General features: G+C 40.6%; 1 protein-coding gene across 6 annotated transcripts in view; it reads right to left on the bottom strand.

Moving 5' to 3' along the window:
• The window catches only part of PDE1C (phosphodiesterase 1C), a 436,829-nt gene that overhangs the window by 406,494 nt on the left and 13,341 nt on the right, over positions 1-16,994 (bottom strand). For 3 of the 6 annotated variants that reach the window (XM_074198959.1, XM_074198963.1, XM_074198962.1), the window contains exon 1: positions 3,065-3,174. The exons of 1 other annotated variant lie outside the window; for it this stretch is intronic. In XM_074198959.1, coding sequence (XP_074055060.1) covers positions 3,065-3,149 — 85 coding nt within the window. In that variant the 5' untranslated portion in view covers positions 3,150-3,174. Of the gene's footprint in view, positions 1-3,064; positions 3,177-16,994 lie in introns of those variants that run through there. 2 more of the 6 variants (XM_074198957.1, XM_074198964.1) reach the window with 2 other exon arrangements.

The following is a 16,994-nucleotide window of genomic DNA, read 5'->3' as shown; positions in this document are numbered from 1 at the left end:
CTTCCCAAGAATGGACCAAAGAAAGGGAGGCAACCTTCAAGATTCTGTATATTTTACAATTAAAAGGAAGAAAATGATAAATGAATAGAAATTCCACATAAGAGTGCTGGAATTGCTGGGTTCTTTTAGACAAAAGAGAAGAATTTTCCCAAGGAACAAGTGACAAATATTGGCAGAGAGAACTCTTACTATTTTTGCATCACTCCTTCAAGACAGAAGAAAGGCTTGAGTTAGTGGTTCTACTGAACTTGAAATCAGAAATAGTGGTTCTACTGAACTTGAAATCAGAAATCATATTGTGCCTCTGATACTACAGGATCATGGGCAAGTCATTTAATTTCTCTGGCAACTCTCCAAGACTTTAAGCTGTAGACCATCTTAGGGGCAAGTCAGCGTCACAGTGGATACAGCATTGGACCTGAAGGTAGGGACAATGGCTGAGTTCAAATCCTGCCTCAAACACTTACTAGGTGTGTGACCTGAGCAAATCATTAAACTGGTGCCTCTCATAAATGGGAATAATAATAGTCCCTACTTCCAAGGGTTGTTGTGAAAATGAGATAGGATTTGTAAAGCACCTTTCAGACCTTAAAATACCATGTGAATGTAAGTTGGACCAACTGAAATCTGTTACAGGAAGAAAAATCGCAGATCCCTAATTTATATAAGAAATACAACCTGGCCTAATGAAAAGCACACTGGACCAGGACAGAGCACTGGCTCCCAGTCCCAGCTGTGGCACTAGCTAAGAGTCGTTTGAGCAAGATTTGACCTCTCTTATGCTGGTTGTTTCTTGGAAAAGTTGAGGGGATTGAGTGGACTAGAGAAGCTCTATGTTCCCTTTGAGAAGTAAAATTTCAGAAGAGAAATTCCAAAATTAATCATCAGTCCAGTCATATCATTTTTCTTCATTACTGTTCTAAACCAAGAACACTAGAGATTTTGCCCTAAATTGAATAGGATGCTGTAAAAGAGGACCTATATCATCTAAGAGAAGTCATATCTTTGGGATACTTTTCAAGGAATGTTTTGAAAATCTATTTGAAAATCAATTCAGTCCTGGCTGGAAGGTCAAGGTTAGTCTGGATTCTGTGTAGAATACTGCCAGCATGAGGATGCTGTCTTCTTTTTCTTCCTTCTCTTCTTCCTTTCCTCTTTTGATAAAATAACCAGCTATAGTCTATGAAAAGACTATTGCTAAAGAATAAAAAGACCCATGTGATTGTACACAAGTCATTGAGGTTCTCTGGGCCTCAGTTTTCTCATTTACAAAAAGAAATAAGGTCACTAGAGACACAAATCTATAATTTTTATGCATTTAATTATGTAATAAGACAGGTACTACACATCATTACATGTTCATAAAGGGGGTCTGGGCAAAAAGTTGTGGGGAGAAAGGGTTCCAACCACTTTAACAAGATCTACAAAGTCACAACCCTTTGAAGATTAGACATCTCGTCCTGTTTGAATTTTTACACTCTTCATTCATTCATTGAAAAATTCACTCATGGAATATACTGTTAAATTTGGTCAATGTAATGATGACATTTGATGACCTGCTTTTTTTCTCCTCTTTTTCATTCTATGAGGTATGACCTTTTTGGCTGAGTAGTAGGAACATATCTTAGGAAATGAAGTGATGGAAAAAAATGAGATATCAATAAAAAAATTAAGTTTGCTTAATCTCCAGGAAAAAAAAACTGACAAAAAATTGGCCTCAACTACATACTTTAGACATTGCTCCAAAAATCCTGCACCATTTTACTGGAAGAAACAAAAATGATCAAGAAGAAAGAGTCCATGCTAGGGACCTGAGAAGGGGGAAAAAACACCAAACCTGCACATGATCAGAGGATAGAAGGTATCAAGCTAGAAAGTATCTTAAGAGTTCATCAAGGCCAAGCCCTTCATTTTACATTTAAGGAAATATTCCTACCGCCCTCCCCACCTGTCCCTTCTTTTTGGCTGTAGATCCAAAGCACATAGATGTTTTCCAGCGGCCAAAACCACAAAATGGAAAAATCTCCCCATAAATTGACTGGAACTGCCATGAGACTCCCAGACCTCACCCGCATGTTTCAAAGTTGATGGAGAGGGAAACAAGTTCAGACTGAAAGCCGGCCAGCCGGCCAGTAATCTGGACCAGCCCTAGGAAAAGAGACATTGAAGACAACCCACTGAGCTGGAGGCTCGGAACATTCATATGACTCTGCCTGTCCAGAAAGAAACCTTCGCTGTCATCTGTCAGAAGGAAGTTGTGTGTCCCTAGCACCAACGCTACCAGAGAACTTCTTGCCCAGGTATACGGGGCCCAGGTACACCTGAGATCTCATCTGGCAAAGGAGAGCCTGACTTGCCAGATGACCCCTGGCCCGAGCCTCAGTCAAGAAACCGAGTGGGTCACCCACCCGAAGTTCCCTAAAACCAATCAGAATCTAAATGGAGCATGTGTCCCAGCAGGCGGAATTCGGGAATAAAGAGTAGACACAGAAAAGAGAAGGTAGGAGAGAAAACATGTGCCAAACCCAGTCATTCATCAGCACGCAAGCAGCAACACCCCCAAAGAATTTTCCAGTCTTGTTCTTTCTTCTTTCCTTCCTTTCTTTCATTGTTCCTCCTTTCCTTTCCCTTTCTTTTTCTCTTATTCTTTATGCTTCCCCTTCCTTTTCTTTCTTCCCCTCCTTTCCTCCCATTCCTTCCCCTTCTGTTCTTCCTTCCTCTCAGCTTTCCTCCTTTTGCTTCCCCTTTTCTTTCCTCCTCATTTGTGCTCCTTCCCTCCCTTCCCCTGGCTCCTCTCAGCTCTCCTCCTCCTCCTCTTTCTTTCCCTGCTCTCCCCTCTATTCCTTCCTCTCCTCCTCTCTTTCTTTCTGCTCCTGAAATGCCCGGACGCCGGGCTCTGCCCGCTGGGGGCCAGCCGCTGAGCAGCCTGCCCGGGCGGCTTGGGCAGAGGCGCCCCCAGAGTTGGCGCGGGCAGAGGTCCGGCGGCCGGGGCGCCCCGGCACGAGCTCGGTCCCTGCCTGGCAGGCGGGGGCCGGGGCCGGGGCCGGGCCGGGCCGGGGCTCACCGATGGTGAAGCTGTAGCCATCGATGCTGAAAGTGGCGCTCCGGCACTTCTTGAAGCCTTCCTTCCTGCTGCTCGCCTCCGTCATGGCTCGGGGCAGCCGCCCGGGCCGGGGAGCAGGGGCAGCGGCGCCGGGCTCAGCCGCTCGGGGAAGCCGGAGGGCCAGCAGCTCCGACTCGGCGGCGCATCGTCCGGGGGAGGGAGCCGGAGGCGGCCCGGCCCGGCCCAGCCCAGCCCCGCGCACCTAGAGCGCCCCCGCGGCACCACCCGCAGCAGCGCAGCCCCGGCGCCCCGCCCCGGCCCGGCCCCCGGCCCTTAGCTGTACATGAGCCGTCCAGTCCCGCCTCGGGTCCCAAGCTCGCCCCGAAGGCAAAGCGCCGCGCGACCCTGGGACTCAGGTTCTTCGTCTGTAAAGTGAGAGGCGGTTGGGCTCCAGATGATTCCAAGGTCCTTCCAGTTCCAAACCCATGCGCCGAAGCCGACCTTGATCCTAAAACACCGCGCCCCCCGGGCTCCGGGGTGGGGGCTGGGCGCTGTGCTTCCTAAAGCTCCTTCCAGGTCCAAATCCACCCTCCCAAGACCACCCCTGCTCGTTTTGTAGTGGCAAAGAACTGGCGATCGAGGGGATGCCTAGCAATGGGGGAACGGTTGGCCAAGCCCTGGCCCTGGGCGTCACACAGCAGTACCGCTCGCTAAGAACTCTTGCCCCATCGATGGGACTCGAGAAGCATGAACCGAACTGCTGGAACTGATGCTGAGCCAAGGGAGCAGAAGAGAGCACCGGCCACGCTAGCAGCACTGAGAGCTGATCCGCCCTGATGGACGCGGCTCCTCCCGGCTGTTCAGAAAGCACCTGTCATGGACCACGCCGTCCCAGAATTTTAAAATGCACACCATGTTCACCTTTTCAATTTTCAGAACTTTCTCTTATGTTTTTGCTTCTTCTCCCAGGGTTTTCTCTCTTTTTCCGTAGTCCTGGTTCCTTGTCCACAAAACAGCTAACATGTAAATATGCTGAACACACACATACAAGTACAACTTCACTAGACTGTTCACTATTGGGGGGGGGAGGAAGAAAATTGTGTCACTTACAAATATGCAAGAGGTTGAATATTGAAAAACTTTCCTAACATGTAGTTGGATAAATAAAATAAAATATCAATCAGAAAAAATCAAAGGTCAACCCTGATGGCAAAAGACTGCACTACCCTGGGTCTCAGTGTCCTCATTTGTAAACCGAGGTCCCTACGATACTCAATTTCTAAGGTCCCTTCTATCCCAAATCTATGCTCCAATGCTCACTAGCAGTGTTTCCACTGGCAGTGCTGACTCCCTGTGGACAAGTCACTCCAATTTTCCTGGTTCTCAGTTTGTAAACAGAGGAAGTAGGATTTCTAGGGTCTAGATTTCTAGACTCCCTCAAGCTCACTCTGTCTCTTCTACACACTGCACAGAGCTGGCTGTCCATACTCTCCAATTCAAGTGGGTTTTGTACCTGGCAGTAGGAGGAAAGGGGAACCAGAGTGTGGAAAGAACATCAACTGATGGGAAGTCAATCCCCAAGCTGTTTGGAGAAACTAAGTAAGTTTACTGCAAACAAAAGTAGTCCTTAGTCACTCACAGGGGAAATGCCTTGATTTGTCCCCTTTCAGCAGCTGGCACCTATACCACCTCAAAACAAGGCTAATGTGCCCACTTCTAAGAGTTTTCAATCCTCCAAGACGAACCAAAATGTGATACATGTGATAGTCACAAAAGGGGTCCCTGTCCCTTGGGGCCCATCTAGAATAACAAGGCCAAGCATGAAAAAGAGCCCTGGATGAGAACTCAGAAGGATCTGGGTTCAAAGTCTAGTCCAGCCACTTGGCCTGGAAGTCCCTAAACCTTCATGGGTCTTATTAAATGGCTACTATGGGTCAGTCATTGCGCTAATCACCGAGGCTACAAAGACAGGCTTTCACAAGCGCATGGGGAATGGACTAGAAAGATTCTAAAGGTGCTAAGTCTGGGATTTTGTAATCTTGAGAAAGAAACAGAGGTCCCACTGTGTGAGTGACTTTTCACAGTATTATTATTATTATTACTGGAATTCAGTTTTATCTAATATTGCTTTAAATGGATGAGTTGTCAGCCAGAGTTTTATCTCATTTGAATGGGATTTGTAAATCAGAATTCTCTACAAAATGAACAAACTCATTAAAGCTCAGTAAGAATAGAAGGCTCTAGGACTCAGATCAGTCTTTCCTAAGATTCTAGATTTGGGAGCTGGTTGGAGGACCTTGGAGATGATCTGAATTGGGATTCAAAAGATCTGTAATCACATCCAAGCCCCAAACCCCAACCTATCTGCACTGCTTACTAACTGGATGACCTTAGACAAGTCACTTAGCCCCATCTCTAAAATTCAAGATTTTAACTACATGGTCTCAAGTTCCTTCCAGTGTGAAATCTATCATTTTATGACCAAGCTGTTTACATTTTTTTTTTGGTTTTTCAGATGAAGAAATTGAAGTCCACAGAGGTTAAATGACTTCCCCAAGATCACAGTGACATAAGTGACATAGATAGAAATTGAATGTAGGCCCCCTTAATTCCAGACACCACATTCTTTCCATTGATTCATATTGTCTTCCTTATGTTAGGGCTAATTTGTCACTGGGGCTCCTGACATGGATCATATATAGAAGCAGTCCAGAAAAGTGGTAAAAAAAAGACTGGACTTTGAGGGTTCAAGTGACTGCTGTGTGACCCCTGGAAAAAATCACTTCTTTTTCTCATCTGTAAAATGAGAGGGCTAGACTCATTGATCTTTTTATTTAAAATTTATTTAAGGCAATGGGGTTAAGTGACTTTCCCAAGGTCACACAACTAGGTAATTATTAAGTGTCTGAGATCAGATTTGAACTCAGGTCATCCTCCTGACTCCAGGGTCGGTGTTCTATCCACTGTGCCACCTAGCAGTGCCCTCAAGGATCTTTTAAAGCCCTATGCTGATGGACACTGGGGGAAAGTCTTTTCTGTGTAAACACTTTCAACCCTCATTGACTTGAGTTGGGAAAAGAATAAACATTACTCATGTGGCAAGTTTTCAGTAAATATTCTAAATACCTTCTATTACCACCCACCTCTGTCACATACTACCTGAGTGATTTGGAGGAAATCATTTCACCTAAATTTCATCATCTATAATATGAGCATATTGGGCTAGAAATTGGGCTTAGGCCCTTTCCAGCACAGTCTATGATCTAAATTCCCATTGTGATGCTCAGCAACTGTGTGGTCTTGGACAAGTCACCTCACCTCCTTGAGCCTTAGTGTCTTGATCTGTAAAATGGGGGAGATGGACTAGTGGATGAAATCCTAGGTGCCTTTCAGCTCTGGATCAATGATCCTGTGATCTCAGGTAGACAGGAAGAGAGACATAGAGAGCCCTTCAAACAGTATCTTATGGGATGGCTAGGTGGCACAGTGGAGAGAGCACCAACCCTGGAATCAGGAGTACCTGAGTTCAAATCCTGCCTCAGACATTTAATAATTACCTAGCTGTGTGGCCTTGGGCAAACCACTTTGCCTGCCCCCCCCCCAAAAAAGGATGTTATAAGAAAATGTAAAAAGGAAGAGATAATCAGCATTTGCAGTTAAGTTTGGGGATGGTGGGGAGGAGCGCAAGGCTGGAATCAGGAAGAATCATCTTTGTAAGTTCAAATCTGACCTCAGACACTTACTAGCTGTGTGATACTAGGCAAGTCACTTCACCTTGTTTACCTGAGCTTCCTTGATGGAGAAAGAGCAAACCACTTCAATATCTTTGAGGGGGGGAAACCTAAAGGGAGCTACAAAGAGTCAGACAGGGCTGTAAAAACAACTGAACAACTTGAGTTTGCCAAATATTTAACATACAGTACTTCATTTGTACCTCTCAATATCCTCTATGAAGCAGGGCATTTCTTGTCCCCATTTTACAGATGAGAAAACTGAGACTGAAATATTAAGTGACCTGCCCTCATTATGTAGCTAATGTCAGAACCAGTTCTTCACAACTATGTGTTCAACAATTTATCCACTTCAAACTCTCATTATTTTCCATCCACTACTTTGCATACACTCTATCTTGTATGAAGTTAGTCATTTGAATGTCTCCTCCAGGAGAATGTAAGCTCCTTGAGGTCAGAGACCTTGTTTTTGTCTTTCTAAGTGTAATACTATTAAACATAGCAAATGTTTAATATTTGTTGACTGAATAAATGAGTAAATGACTGAATACCTTGAAGAAAAGAAGAATTCCATTGGATGGGGATGAGAAGGGAATGCAGCACCAGAGAACAGTTACTGGTTCTATTTGATTATAACACAGAGTATGTGAAGGAGAAAGGTGCGAGAGATAGATCTGAATACTGTTGCAGAAGGTCTCAGCTACCAAAATGTTACAATAATGAGTGAGCCACTAAGGATTTGGAGCAGAGGAGTAACATGAACAGAAGAAGGAAGACCATTTTGGGCACTTTATTGAAAGAGTGCAAAGGCTAAAAAGGAGAGGGAAGAAAACAGATAAAAGGAGATTCTTCAGGAGGCTATAGAATTCATTAATGGGATGTCCATTAATTGGGGGATGGTAAAATAAATTGTGGTATGAGAAACTACAGAAATAGGCCAAGTGAAAGTGACAAAAACTAGGCATAGGACAGTGATGAGGAGGAGGAAGGGGAAGGAAAAAGATCTTGAAGATGTCTTGAGGAAAGAATAAGAAAGGACAAACAGTTGTCCAGCTGTGAACCCTGCCTGCCTCGAAGGGAAGCTAAGACAAAAGTGATGGGCAAAGTGAAAAATGAGTAAAAGATCATAAAGCTGAGCCCAAGTCTTCTGTCTATGTCCATTCACACCAAAAAAAAAAAAGAAGGGAAGGAACCAGCATTAAGAACCTGAAAATCCTCAGTCTCCAGACTCCTATTTAGAACTTGAAGCAAATGCAATTTTTAACATGATTGAAAAAGTTCTTTATAAATGAAAATGTGAAATTAAAACCTGGCAGATAATCATCCCCCCAGTAGATAGATTTTTTTCCCTGAAACACAATCTGTAATAATAATAATAATAACAGTTGAGTAATTTCACTGTCCCCTAAAGACTGGTAGAAAATAATTTCCCTGTTACAGCTGTTTTCAAGTGTATACTGCTCTGCTCATACTGTTCCTCTCCAGAATCATTTCTCTCTCCCCTTCTTCCCTCTCTTACACTTCCCATCCATCCTCCTTTTCTCTCCCTCCGCTCTCCTCTATCTCTCTCTGCCTCTCTGTCTCTCTCCCCCCCCACCCCACTCCCACCCTTCCTCTTTCTCTTCACATATTATACACCTACAGATTGGCTGTGTGCTACCTTAAAGGGAAAAACCCTTCCAAACTTTCCCCCTCCTCCAAGAACAGTAGAATTACTGTTTCTTGCTAGCTTTAGCAATAAGAGAAGAAAAAGAAACTGAAGAAATCAGAATAGGCAATGAGGAAGCAAAACTTTCACTCTTTGAATTTATGATGATATACTTAGAGAACCTGAGAAAATCATCTAAAAAAACTCCTTGAAACAATTAACAAATTCAGCAAAGTAGCAGGATATAAAATAAATTCACAGAAATCATCAGCATTTCTATATATGCACAATAAAGCTCAAGAACAAGTAATAGAGAAATTCCATTTAAAATAACTATAGATAACATTAAATACCTGGGAATCTACCTCCCAAGACAAACCCAGAAACTGTATGAACACAATGATTAAACTCTCCTCACCCAAATAAAGTCAGATCTAAATAATTGGGGAAAATGTCAAATGCTCATGGTTAGGTTGAGCCAATATAATCAAAATGACTATTCTACCCAAATTAAATTACTTATTCAGTGTCATACCAATCAAACTACCAAATAACTACTTTATCAAGCTAGAAAAAAATAGTAACAAAATTCATGTGAAGCAACAAAAGGGCAATAATAGGAAGGGAATTGATGAAAAAAATATAAAGGAAGGTGGCCTACCTAGCTCTAACAGATATAAAACTATACTATAAAGCAGCAGTCATCAAAACTGCCTGGTACTAGTTATGAAAGAGAGTAATGGATCAGTGCATTAGGATAGATTTAAAAGAAACTACAATAAATGACTACAGCAATCTACTATTTGACAAACCCCAAAACATCAGCCTCTAGGATAAGAACTCACTATTTGACAAAAATTGTTGAGAAAACTAGAAAATAGTATGGCAAAACCTAGGCAAAGATCCGCATCTCCCATCCTATACCAAAGTAAGGTCAAAATGGGTTCAAGATTTATACATAAAGAACAATACCATAGATAAATTAATAGACCAAAAACTACTCTATTTGATCTATGGAAAAGGGGATAAATTCATGACCAAATAAGAAGTAGAGAACATTATAAACTATAAAATGAATGATTTTTGACTATATTAAATTAAAAAAAGGTTTCACACTAATAAAATCAATGTTGCCAAAATTAAAAGGAAAGCAGAAAGCTGGGAAACAATCTTCACAATTGGAATTCTAATAAAGGTCTCATTTCTAAAATATATAAAGAATTGCATAAAATTTATAAGATCACAAATCATTCTCCAATTGATAAATGGTCAAAGAATATGAACAGATTTCAAACGAAGAAACTAAAGCCATATATAATCATATAAAAATGCTCCAAATCACTATTGATTAGACAAATGCAAGTTAAAACAACAATGAGGTATCATCTCACACATATTAGATTAGTCAAGAGGAGAAAAAGGGAAGATGATCAATGTTGGAGGGGTTGTGAGAGAACTGGGACATTGATGCATTGCTGGTAGAGTTGTGAAGAGATCCAATCTTTCTGGAAAGCAATATAGAACTATGTTCAAAGAGCAATAAAACTGATTATAGCCTTTGACCCAGCAATTCCAATTCTAGGTCTATGTCCAGAAGAAATTATAAAAAATAAGAAAAGTCCTACATGTTCCAAAATATTCCTAGCAGCGTTTTTTTGTAGTGGTAAAGCATTGGAAATTAAGGGGATGCCCATCAATTGGGGAATGGCTAAACAAGTTATAGTACATGAATACTGTGGAATATTTGTTCTATAAGAAACCATAAATGGTCAGATTCTAGAGAAGCATGGAATGACTTAAGGGATCTGATGCTGAGTGAAGGCAGTAGAGCCAAGAGAACAATTTACACATCAACGACATTATGAGATGAACAGCCTTGATGGAATCAGCTCTTCTCGGCAGTCCACAGAGCTAGGACAACTGTATTTAACTGGTTATGGACTATATTATCCCCATCCAGGGGAAGAAAATCAAAACACACAGAAAAAAAATAACCCAAATCTGACAGAAATATTATCTCTTATGTATACCTTCCCCTTAATCCTAATTTCTCATGCCAAGAATTACTAATTTGTAAACATGTTTAACAAACTATGTATGTAAAATGCTAATCTGACTATTCTCTGCAGAGGGGAGGGGCTGGGAAGGGAAGGTGGAGGGAAGTTTTGTAATGTGTAAATATGCATGTGCAAATGCATGAAAATAAATTAATTAAAAATAAAAAAAACTACTGTTTCTACATAAAGTTGCTAAGGCCCAGGTCAAGAGCAGGAAAAGACAAGTTCCCCTGACTGATCTCTGAGAAATGTGAAGCTAGAGGAAGCCAGTGCTAAAGCTGCCACCCTAGAAGCTGGATACAAGAGACTGGGTTTGACCAGATTGGACTTGCCTAGGAAGAGGCCTCCTCCAATGCCATCTTCCTTTTTTTCAAAATACTTGTTAGAAAAGAATTTATAATTTTAAATGTGACATTGCTGTTGAGATGCATTTGTCATGTCAATGAATTCTCATGAAGGTCAGGACTAATACAGAAATATGTTTTACATGATTGCACATATATAGCAAATTGCTTACTTTGTTAGAGACAAGAAGGGAAGGAGGAAGGGGAAATAATTTGGAACTCAAACCCTGATTTTAAAAAATGAATGTTAAAATTGCTTTGTATTGCATTTGTATTGAATTCCAGTTAATGTTAGTAATTTTTTACTGTATATATATATATATATATATATATATATATATATATATATACACATATACACACACACACACACACACACACTTAGTTTTGCCATTAGAATGTTGGTGCTTTGGGAGTAGGGAATGTTTCAGTTTTGTCTTCATATCCCCAGCACCTACTACCATCTAGTATACAGTAAGGGCTCAATAAATGCTTATTGATTGTTTGATTGCAAAGACATCTATAAAAATATTCAAAACCTTCGAAGATGAATGCTGAGAAAGAGCAAGAAAGGTTCCAAAGGAAACAAAACCTGAAAACCCCTCCCCATTCCTCCTTTGCAGAGGCAAGGGTCTATATAGGGATGGAATAGTATATATGTGGTCAGAGATCAGATTTGAACCCAGGTATTCCTGACTCCAGAGCCAGTGCTTTATCCACTGCGCCACCTAGCCACCCCCAGATTTTCTTAATGTAATTATTGATTTTATTGAATTTTTTTCTCCTTTTAAAATAATTTTTATGCTATAATGGATAGCTCTCTGGGAAGGGAAAGGATATATAAGGAAATCCAAGTTGTGCAAAAATAAAAGATAACAATATCAAGAGATTGAAAGATAAGACCAAAGAAGAGGGCCAGTTCAAGTGTTCTGAGACTTTTGAGGAGGATAAGATTACTTTTACCCCAGAAGAAAGAAGCAGGGGTGACTTCCAGAAGGCCTTGAAGGAAGGGAGGCAGGGACTTCAACACATAGGGAGCAGATATAGAAGATTGGGTAGAAAGAGGAAAAAGTCCAATCCAAGTAATAAAGACCTGGGATATTTCAGTCAGTCTATGGCTTCATTAGTCCTGGGTCCATGAACCATTAAGAAGGGGCTTCCACTGCCATTTCCCTACAGATGTTTAAATAGAAAGAGTAGGAAGGACAAAATCTTCTTTATTGATTTTTTCTTATTTCTAGAAAAGGGTGAATAGATCACACATTGAGTATTTTATCCAGCATAAGAACAACATGCCTTTTCAATTCTTAACAAAGGTTTTTACTCAGCTGTCATATGAATGTCTTTCATGCCTTCTAATACGAGCAGACACCTACCAACTTGGGGTTTCCCAGGAACCAATGATGTTCTGAGAAAGGAATCAGAGTTTTTAGGAATTTCCATTCTTCCAGGTGACCCAAAAAAGCTCAGTAACAACCCCCAGTTTCCCCAACTGATTTAGATCAATTGGATAAGAATCCAACATGGTGAGACTTCTTTCACATTCAAACACCCCTGCCTTATGGGCCACTTTCAGTTAAGATACCTCACTATTATCCTAACAGCAATTGTGATCTAGGATGTGGACAAAAGCTAAAATAGAGACCACAAGTACACCAAGAGGACCAGAAGATGCCTAGTGAGGTGAGTACCACACATGGCCCTCTATTTCTCATCCCCATGCAGTTCTACTGGTTGTTCCTCCCACATTCACTGGGAAGTTCTCCAACTTTGCTTCTGCCTCAGAGTGATTTCTTCCTTCCAATGAAGTCCAAGCACCACTTTCTATATGATATCATCACCCATGGTCTCCTTGCTCAACTATATAGTATTTAGCTCTGTATTGACTCTCTTTAAATTAATCAATTATTGTCTATCTATGTCTTTGTCTCTTCTACCCTCAAAAGAAGGAATAGTTTTTATTCTTTGTATTATCTTCCCTAAGATGTAGCCTAGTAGCTGGCTTATCGTAGGCACTCAATAAAACAGTTTGGGAATTGGGAAAGACTTTATGCATAAAATGGTACTTAAAGAATAAGGGGGTTATGTAACATAGAGGTAAGAAGGAAATATGAGCCGGGCATGTGGGAGGGAGCAGGGAGATGGGGATCCGTACAAAAGCACAGAAATAAGAGGAACAAAAAGAAGGTCAGTTTGGCTGGGTCATAAAGTTTGGGATAGGGAATAATGTCATTGAGGCTAAAAATGTAGCTTGGGGGTTAGGATGAATGGGGCTTTAAAGGTTAGAGAAATTTATATTTTATCCTAGAGGCAAAAGGGAACCACTGAAGTTGATGGAGTGAGGGAGCGACATGGTTAGATCTGGACTTAAGAAAAATGACTTTGGCAGCAAAGTGGAAGATGGCGCTTAGTGGTGAGGCCAGGGACACCAATTAGCAGAGTGTTGTAATTATGTAAGAGAAGATGAGGGCATGACCTAAAATGATAACTGTAGAAATAGACAAAGGGTTGCAGGTCTTGATTGAAATTGGGATAATGACAAAGTTGTGAACTTGGGAGCCCAGAAGAGTGCTGGTGCCTTTGACAGAACTTGGAAAGTCCAGAAGAAGGGAGAGTTTGGGGTTCAGCTATCCTCTATTTGGAACCTTCCAGTGGAGGACACGTCACTCCCTGCCCAAGTAGCTATTTTCCCTTTCATGCACTGCTAATGGTTAAGAAATCTTCACTTATATAACACTGAAATCCTCCTCCTCACGAGTCCACTCATTCTCCTAGTTTTCCACTCCCAGGGGCCGAGTAAAACAACTTTCTTCCACGCATCAGTCCTTCAGATACGTGATGGCACTGATCCTGCCCTTTCTGAGTCTTTTCTTCTCAAGACTAAACATTCCCACTTCAATCAACCATCATACAGACTCCAGATACAACCACCATCTTGGTGCTCAAACTTGCTCTTGCCCTTCTTAAAATGAAATATGAAGACTTGAACATGATATTCAATGAGTGAGCACAAAGCAGTCGCCTCCCTCATTATATAGACTATGTATCTCTTAATACTTCTATTTTGGACTTCCATCTCACACTTTGGCTTCTTCGTTTTTATCTTATGGTTCACTAAAAAAAAAAAAACTCCCCCCACCCTGTCATCTTTTTCAGAAAAACTATTGTCTATCCATTCCTGTAAGTGTGGAGTTGATTACTTGAACCCAAATTTAGAACTCGATATTTATCTCTATCAAATTGCATCCAATAAATCAAGCTTATCACTCCAGTCAGTCATGATCTTGCATAATTGTTCCCCAATTCTGGAGAGCTTTTGATACCAGGGTTCCCCTTAAAAGCATCCTGAGTAAAAGAGGATAATTGCTGGATCTAAGAATTAGAAGATTATTTTTTTCAATTGATTAGAAAGGAGGTTTGACTATAGAATACAATGATTAAAAAAAAACAAACTGATTCCTATTGCCTCTAGGATAAAATGAAAACTCTGCACCATGGCATTTCCAGTTCTGGTTTAACAATTCCAGATTTATTTTATATGCCTACATTTTTTTACTGCCTTCCCAACCAAAATGGACTACTTGTAATTCCTCAGATTCAGCATTCTGAATCCTACCGCCATGTCTTTTAAAAAATTTTATTTAACTTTTTTTTTCAAAATTGTGATTTTTCAGATTCTCTCCCTCCTTCCTGCTCCTGCCCCACACCCATCTCTCTCTCTCTGTCAACTCTAATTGCCCTAATAATGAAAAAGATCTTAGGAATTACATGAATCATATTCCCATATGGGAATGCAAGTACTTCAAGCTTTTTGAGCCCTTTATGATTTCACTTTCATACTTATCTTTTTATGATTTTCTTGAGTCTTATGTTTAAATGTCAAATTTTCTATTCAATACCACCTTTTCATCAGAAATGCTTGAAAGTTCTCTATTTCATTAAATATCCATTTTTTTTCCTTTGAAGGAGTATATAAATTTGCTGTGCATCTTATTCTTAGTTATAAACCTAGTTTCTTTGTCTTCTGGGATATCATATTCCAAATCTTCTGCTCCTTTAAAGTAGAAGTTGCTAAATTGAGTTAAATTGACTGCAGCTTCAGGATACTTGAATTTTTCCTTTCTGGTTGCTTACAATAATTTTTCCTCAACCTGAGAGTTCTGGAATTTGGCTATAATATTCCTGAGAGTTTTCATTGGGATCTCTTTCAGAAAGTGATTACAGTTTCTTTCAATTTCTATTTTACTCTCTGGATCTAAGCTATCAACACAGTTTTACTTTAAAATTTTAGGAAATATGAGGACTTTTTTTTAATCATGGCTTTCAGGCAGTTATAGTAATTCTTAAAATATTTCTCTTTGATCTATTTTCTATAGTTGGCTTTTTCCTTCTTTGACTTTATTTTATTGTTTCTTGAGATCTCCAGAAAGAATTAGCTTGCACTTGTCCAATCTGATTTTGAAGGAATTATTTTCCTCAGTGAACTTTTGTACTTCTTTTAGATAGTAAATAAAGTACTGGCCTTGGAGTCAGAAGGACCTGAGTTCAAATCCAGCCTCAGACACTTGCCACTTACTAGTTGTGTGACCTTGGGCAAGTCACTCTACCCTTACTGCCTTGCATTCAGGGCCATCTCCAGTCATCCTGATTCATATTTGGCTACTGGACCCAAATGACACTGGAAGAGAAAGGGAGGTTGTTGACTTAGCATAGAAACCCCTCACTTAAATCCAGTTCATATAATTGTCATGGCATCACCTCCCTGATGTCATGATCTTCTTCAAAAATAAAGGACAGGGGTAGCTAGGTGGCGTAGTGGATAAAGCACTGGCCCTGGAGTCAGGAGTACCTGGGTTCAAATCGGGTCTCAAACACTTAATAATTACCTAGCTGTGTGGCCTTGGGCAAGCCACTTAACCCCATCTGCCTTGCAAAAACCTAAAATAAATAAATAAATAAATAAATAAATGAAAAATAAAGGACAAACATTATATTATCATTCTGTATTTTAAAGTGTTGCTTCCTTCATTATTTTTGGTGCCTCTTTTACCAAGCCATTAAATTAATTTCCATAATTTTCTTGGACCACTCTCATTTCTTTTCCCAATTTTTACTCTACAACTCATCTCTCTCTTTAACTTTTCCAGGAAATATTATGGGGTTTGTGCCCTATTATTAGCATTTTTTTTCCTTTGAGGTTTAGCTTGTAGAAGTTTTCACATAGTTGTCTTCTTTTGGTTTTAGGTCTTAGTCTTCTATGCCAGAATTTTTATGGTTAAGTTCTTTTATTTTTTTTATTATTGTTTGCTCATTTTTCCCAGTCTATTTCTTGGGCTTTGCTTACTTCAGGTTTTTTTCTTCTACTATTTTCAGGGCTAGATCTGGGAAACTGAAAGGTTTTGGTGCTTCCAAGGTGGTATGATTTGGGGAAAAGTATGGTCATTACTGTTCTGTTCTATACTCTGGTTTTTACTAGGAAAGGCTCCTCAAGTACTGGTGCTCCTCTCTCCCCTAGAACATTATTCTCAGGTGATCAACCACAAACATTCCACTCTGCCCTAGAACTGTGACCCAGAACTGGATATGGGCAACAGAAGTGTCAATCGATGCCAGCTGTAATAGTGTCAGCAAAATGTCCCCATAATCTCTTTCTGAGCAATGCATTCATTGAGCACCTACTATTTGTCAACTTAAAAGGACCAAAATCTCCTACTTCACCCAGGGTCATCTCCAGTCATTCTGATCTACATCTTAGCACTGGATCTAGATAGTTCCAAAGGAGAGAATGAGATTGATAAGTATGCACAGCCCTCCATAACTAACTTTCATGTCTTGACATGACCTCCCTGATATCATGGTCCTCTTCAAGAACAAACAACAAACAACAACTATTTACCAGATTCTTGTGATAGTAAGACAAAAACCTCCTTGGTTTGCAATCCATCAGGAAATATGCATTCCTTTACTGTTCCCCCATCAGAGTTCGTTGGCTCCCAAAGTCAAGCCCTCCTGTCAAGCTGAGCCTTCCCACATACATCTTGTGGACAAGATGAATATTTTGTGGACAGAGCTTTTGAACTTCTCATTTTGTTCACATACCATCCAGGCCTTTCTCACAGGGATATGTTGATCCTTGTGTTTCATGGGGTCCCAAGAACATGCCTCATGTCC

The sequence above is a fragment of the Macrotis lagotis genome, chromosome 8, assembly GCF_037893015.1.
Source record: "Macrotis lagotis isolate mMagLag1 chromosome 8, bilby.v1.9.chrom.fasta, whole genome shotgun sequence".
Lineage (NCBI taxonomy): Eukaryota > Metazoa > Chordata > Mammalia > Peramelemorphia > Peramelidae > Macrotis > Macrotis lagotis.
Note: the sequence above shows the minus strand (reverse complement) of the source record. Positions and strands in the feature narration are given on the sequence as shown.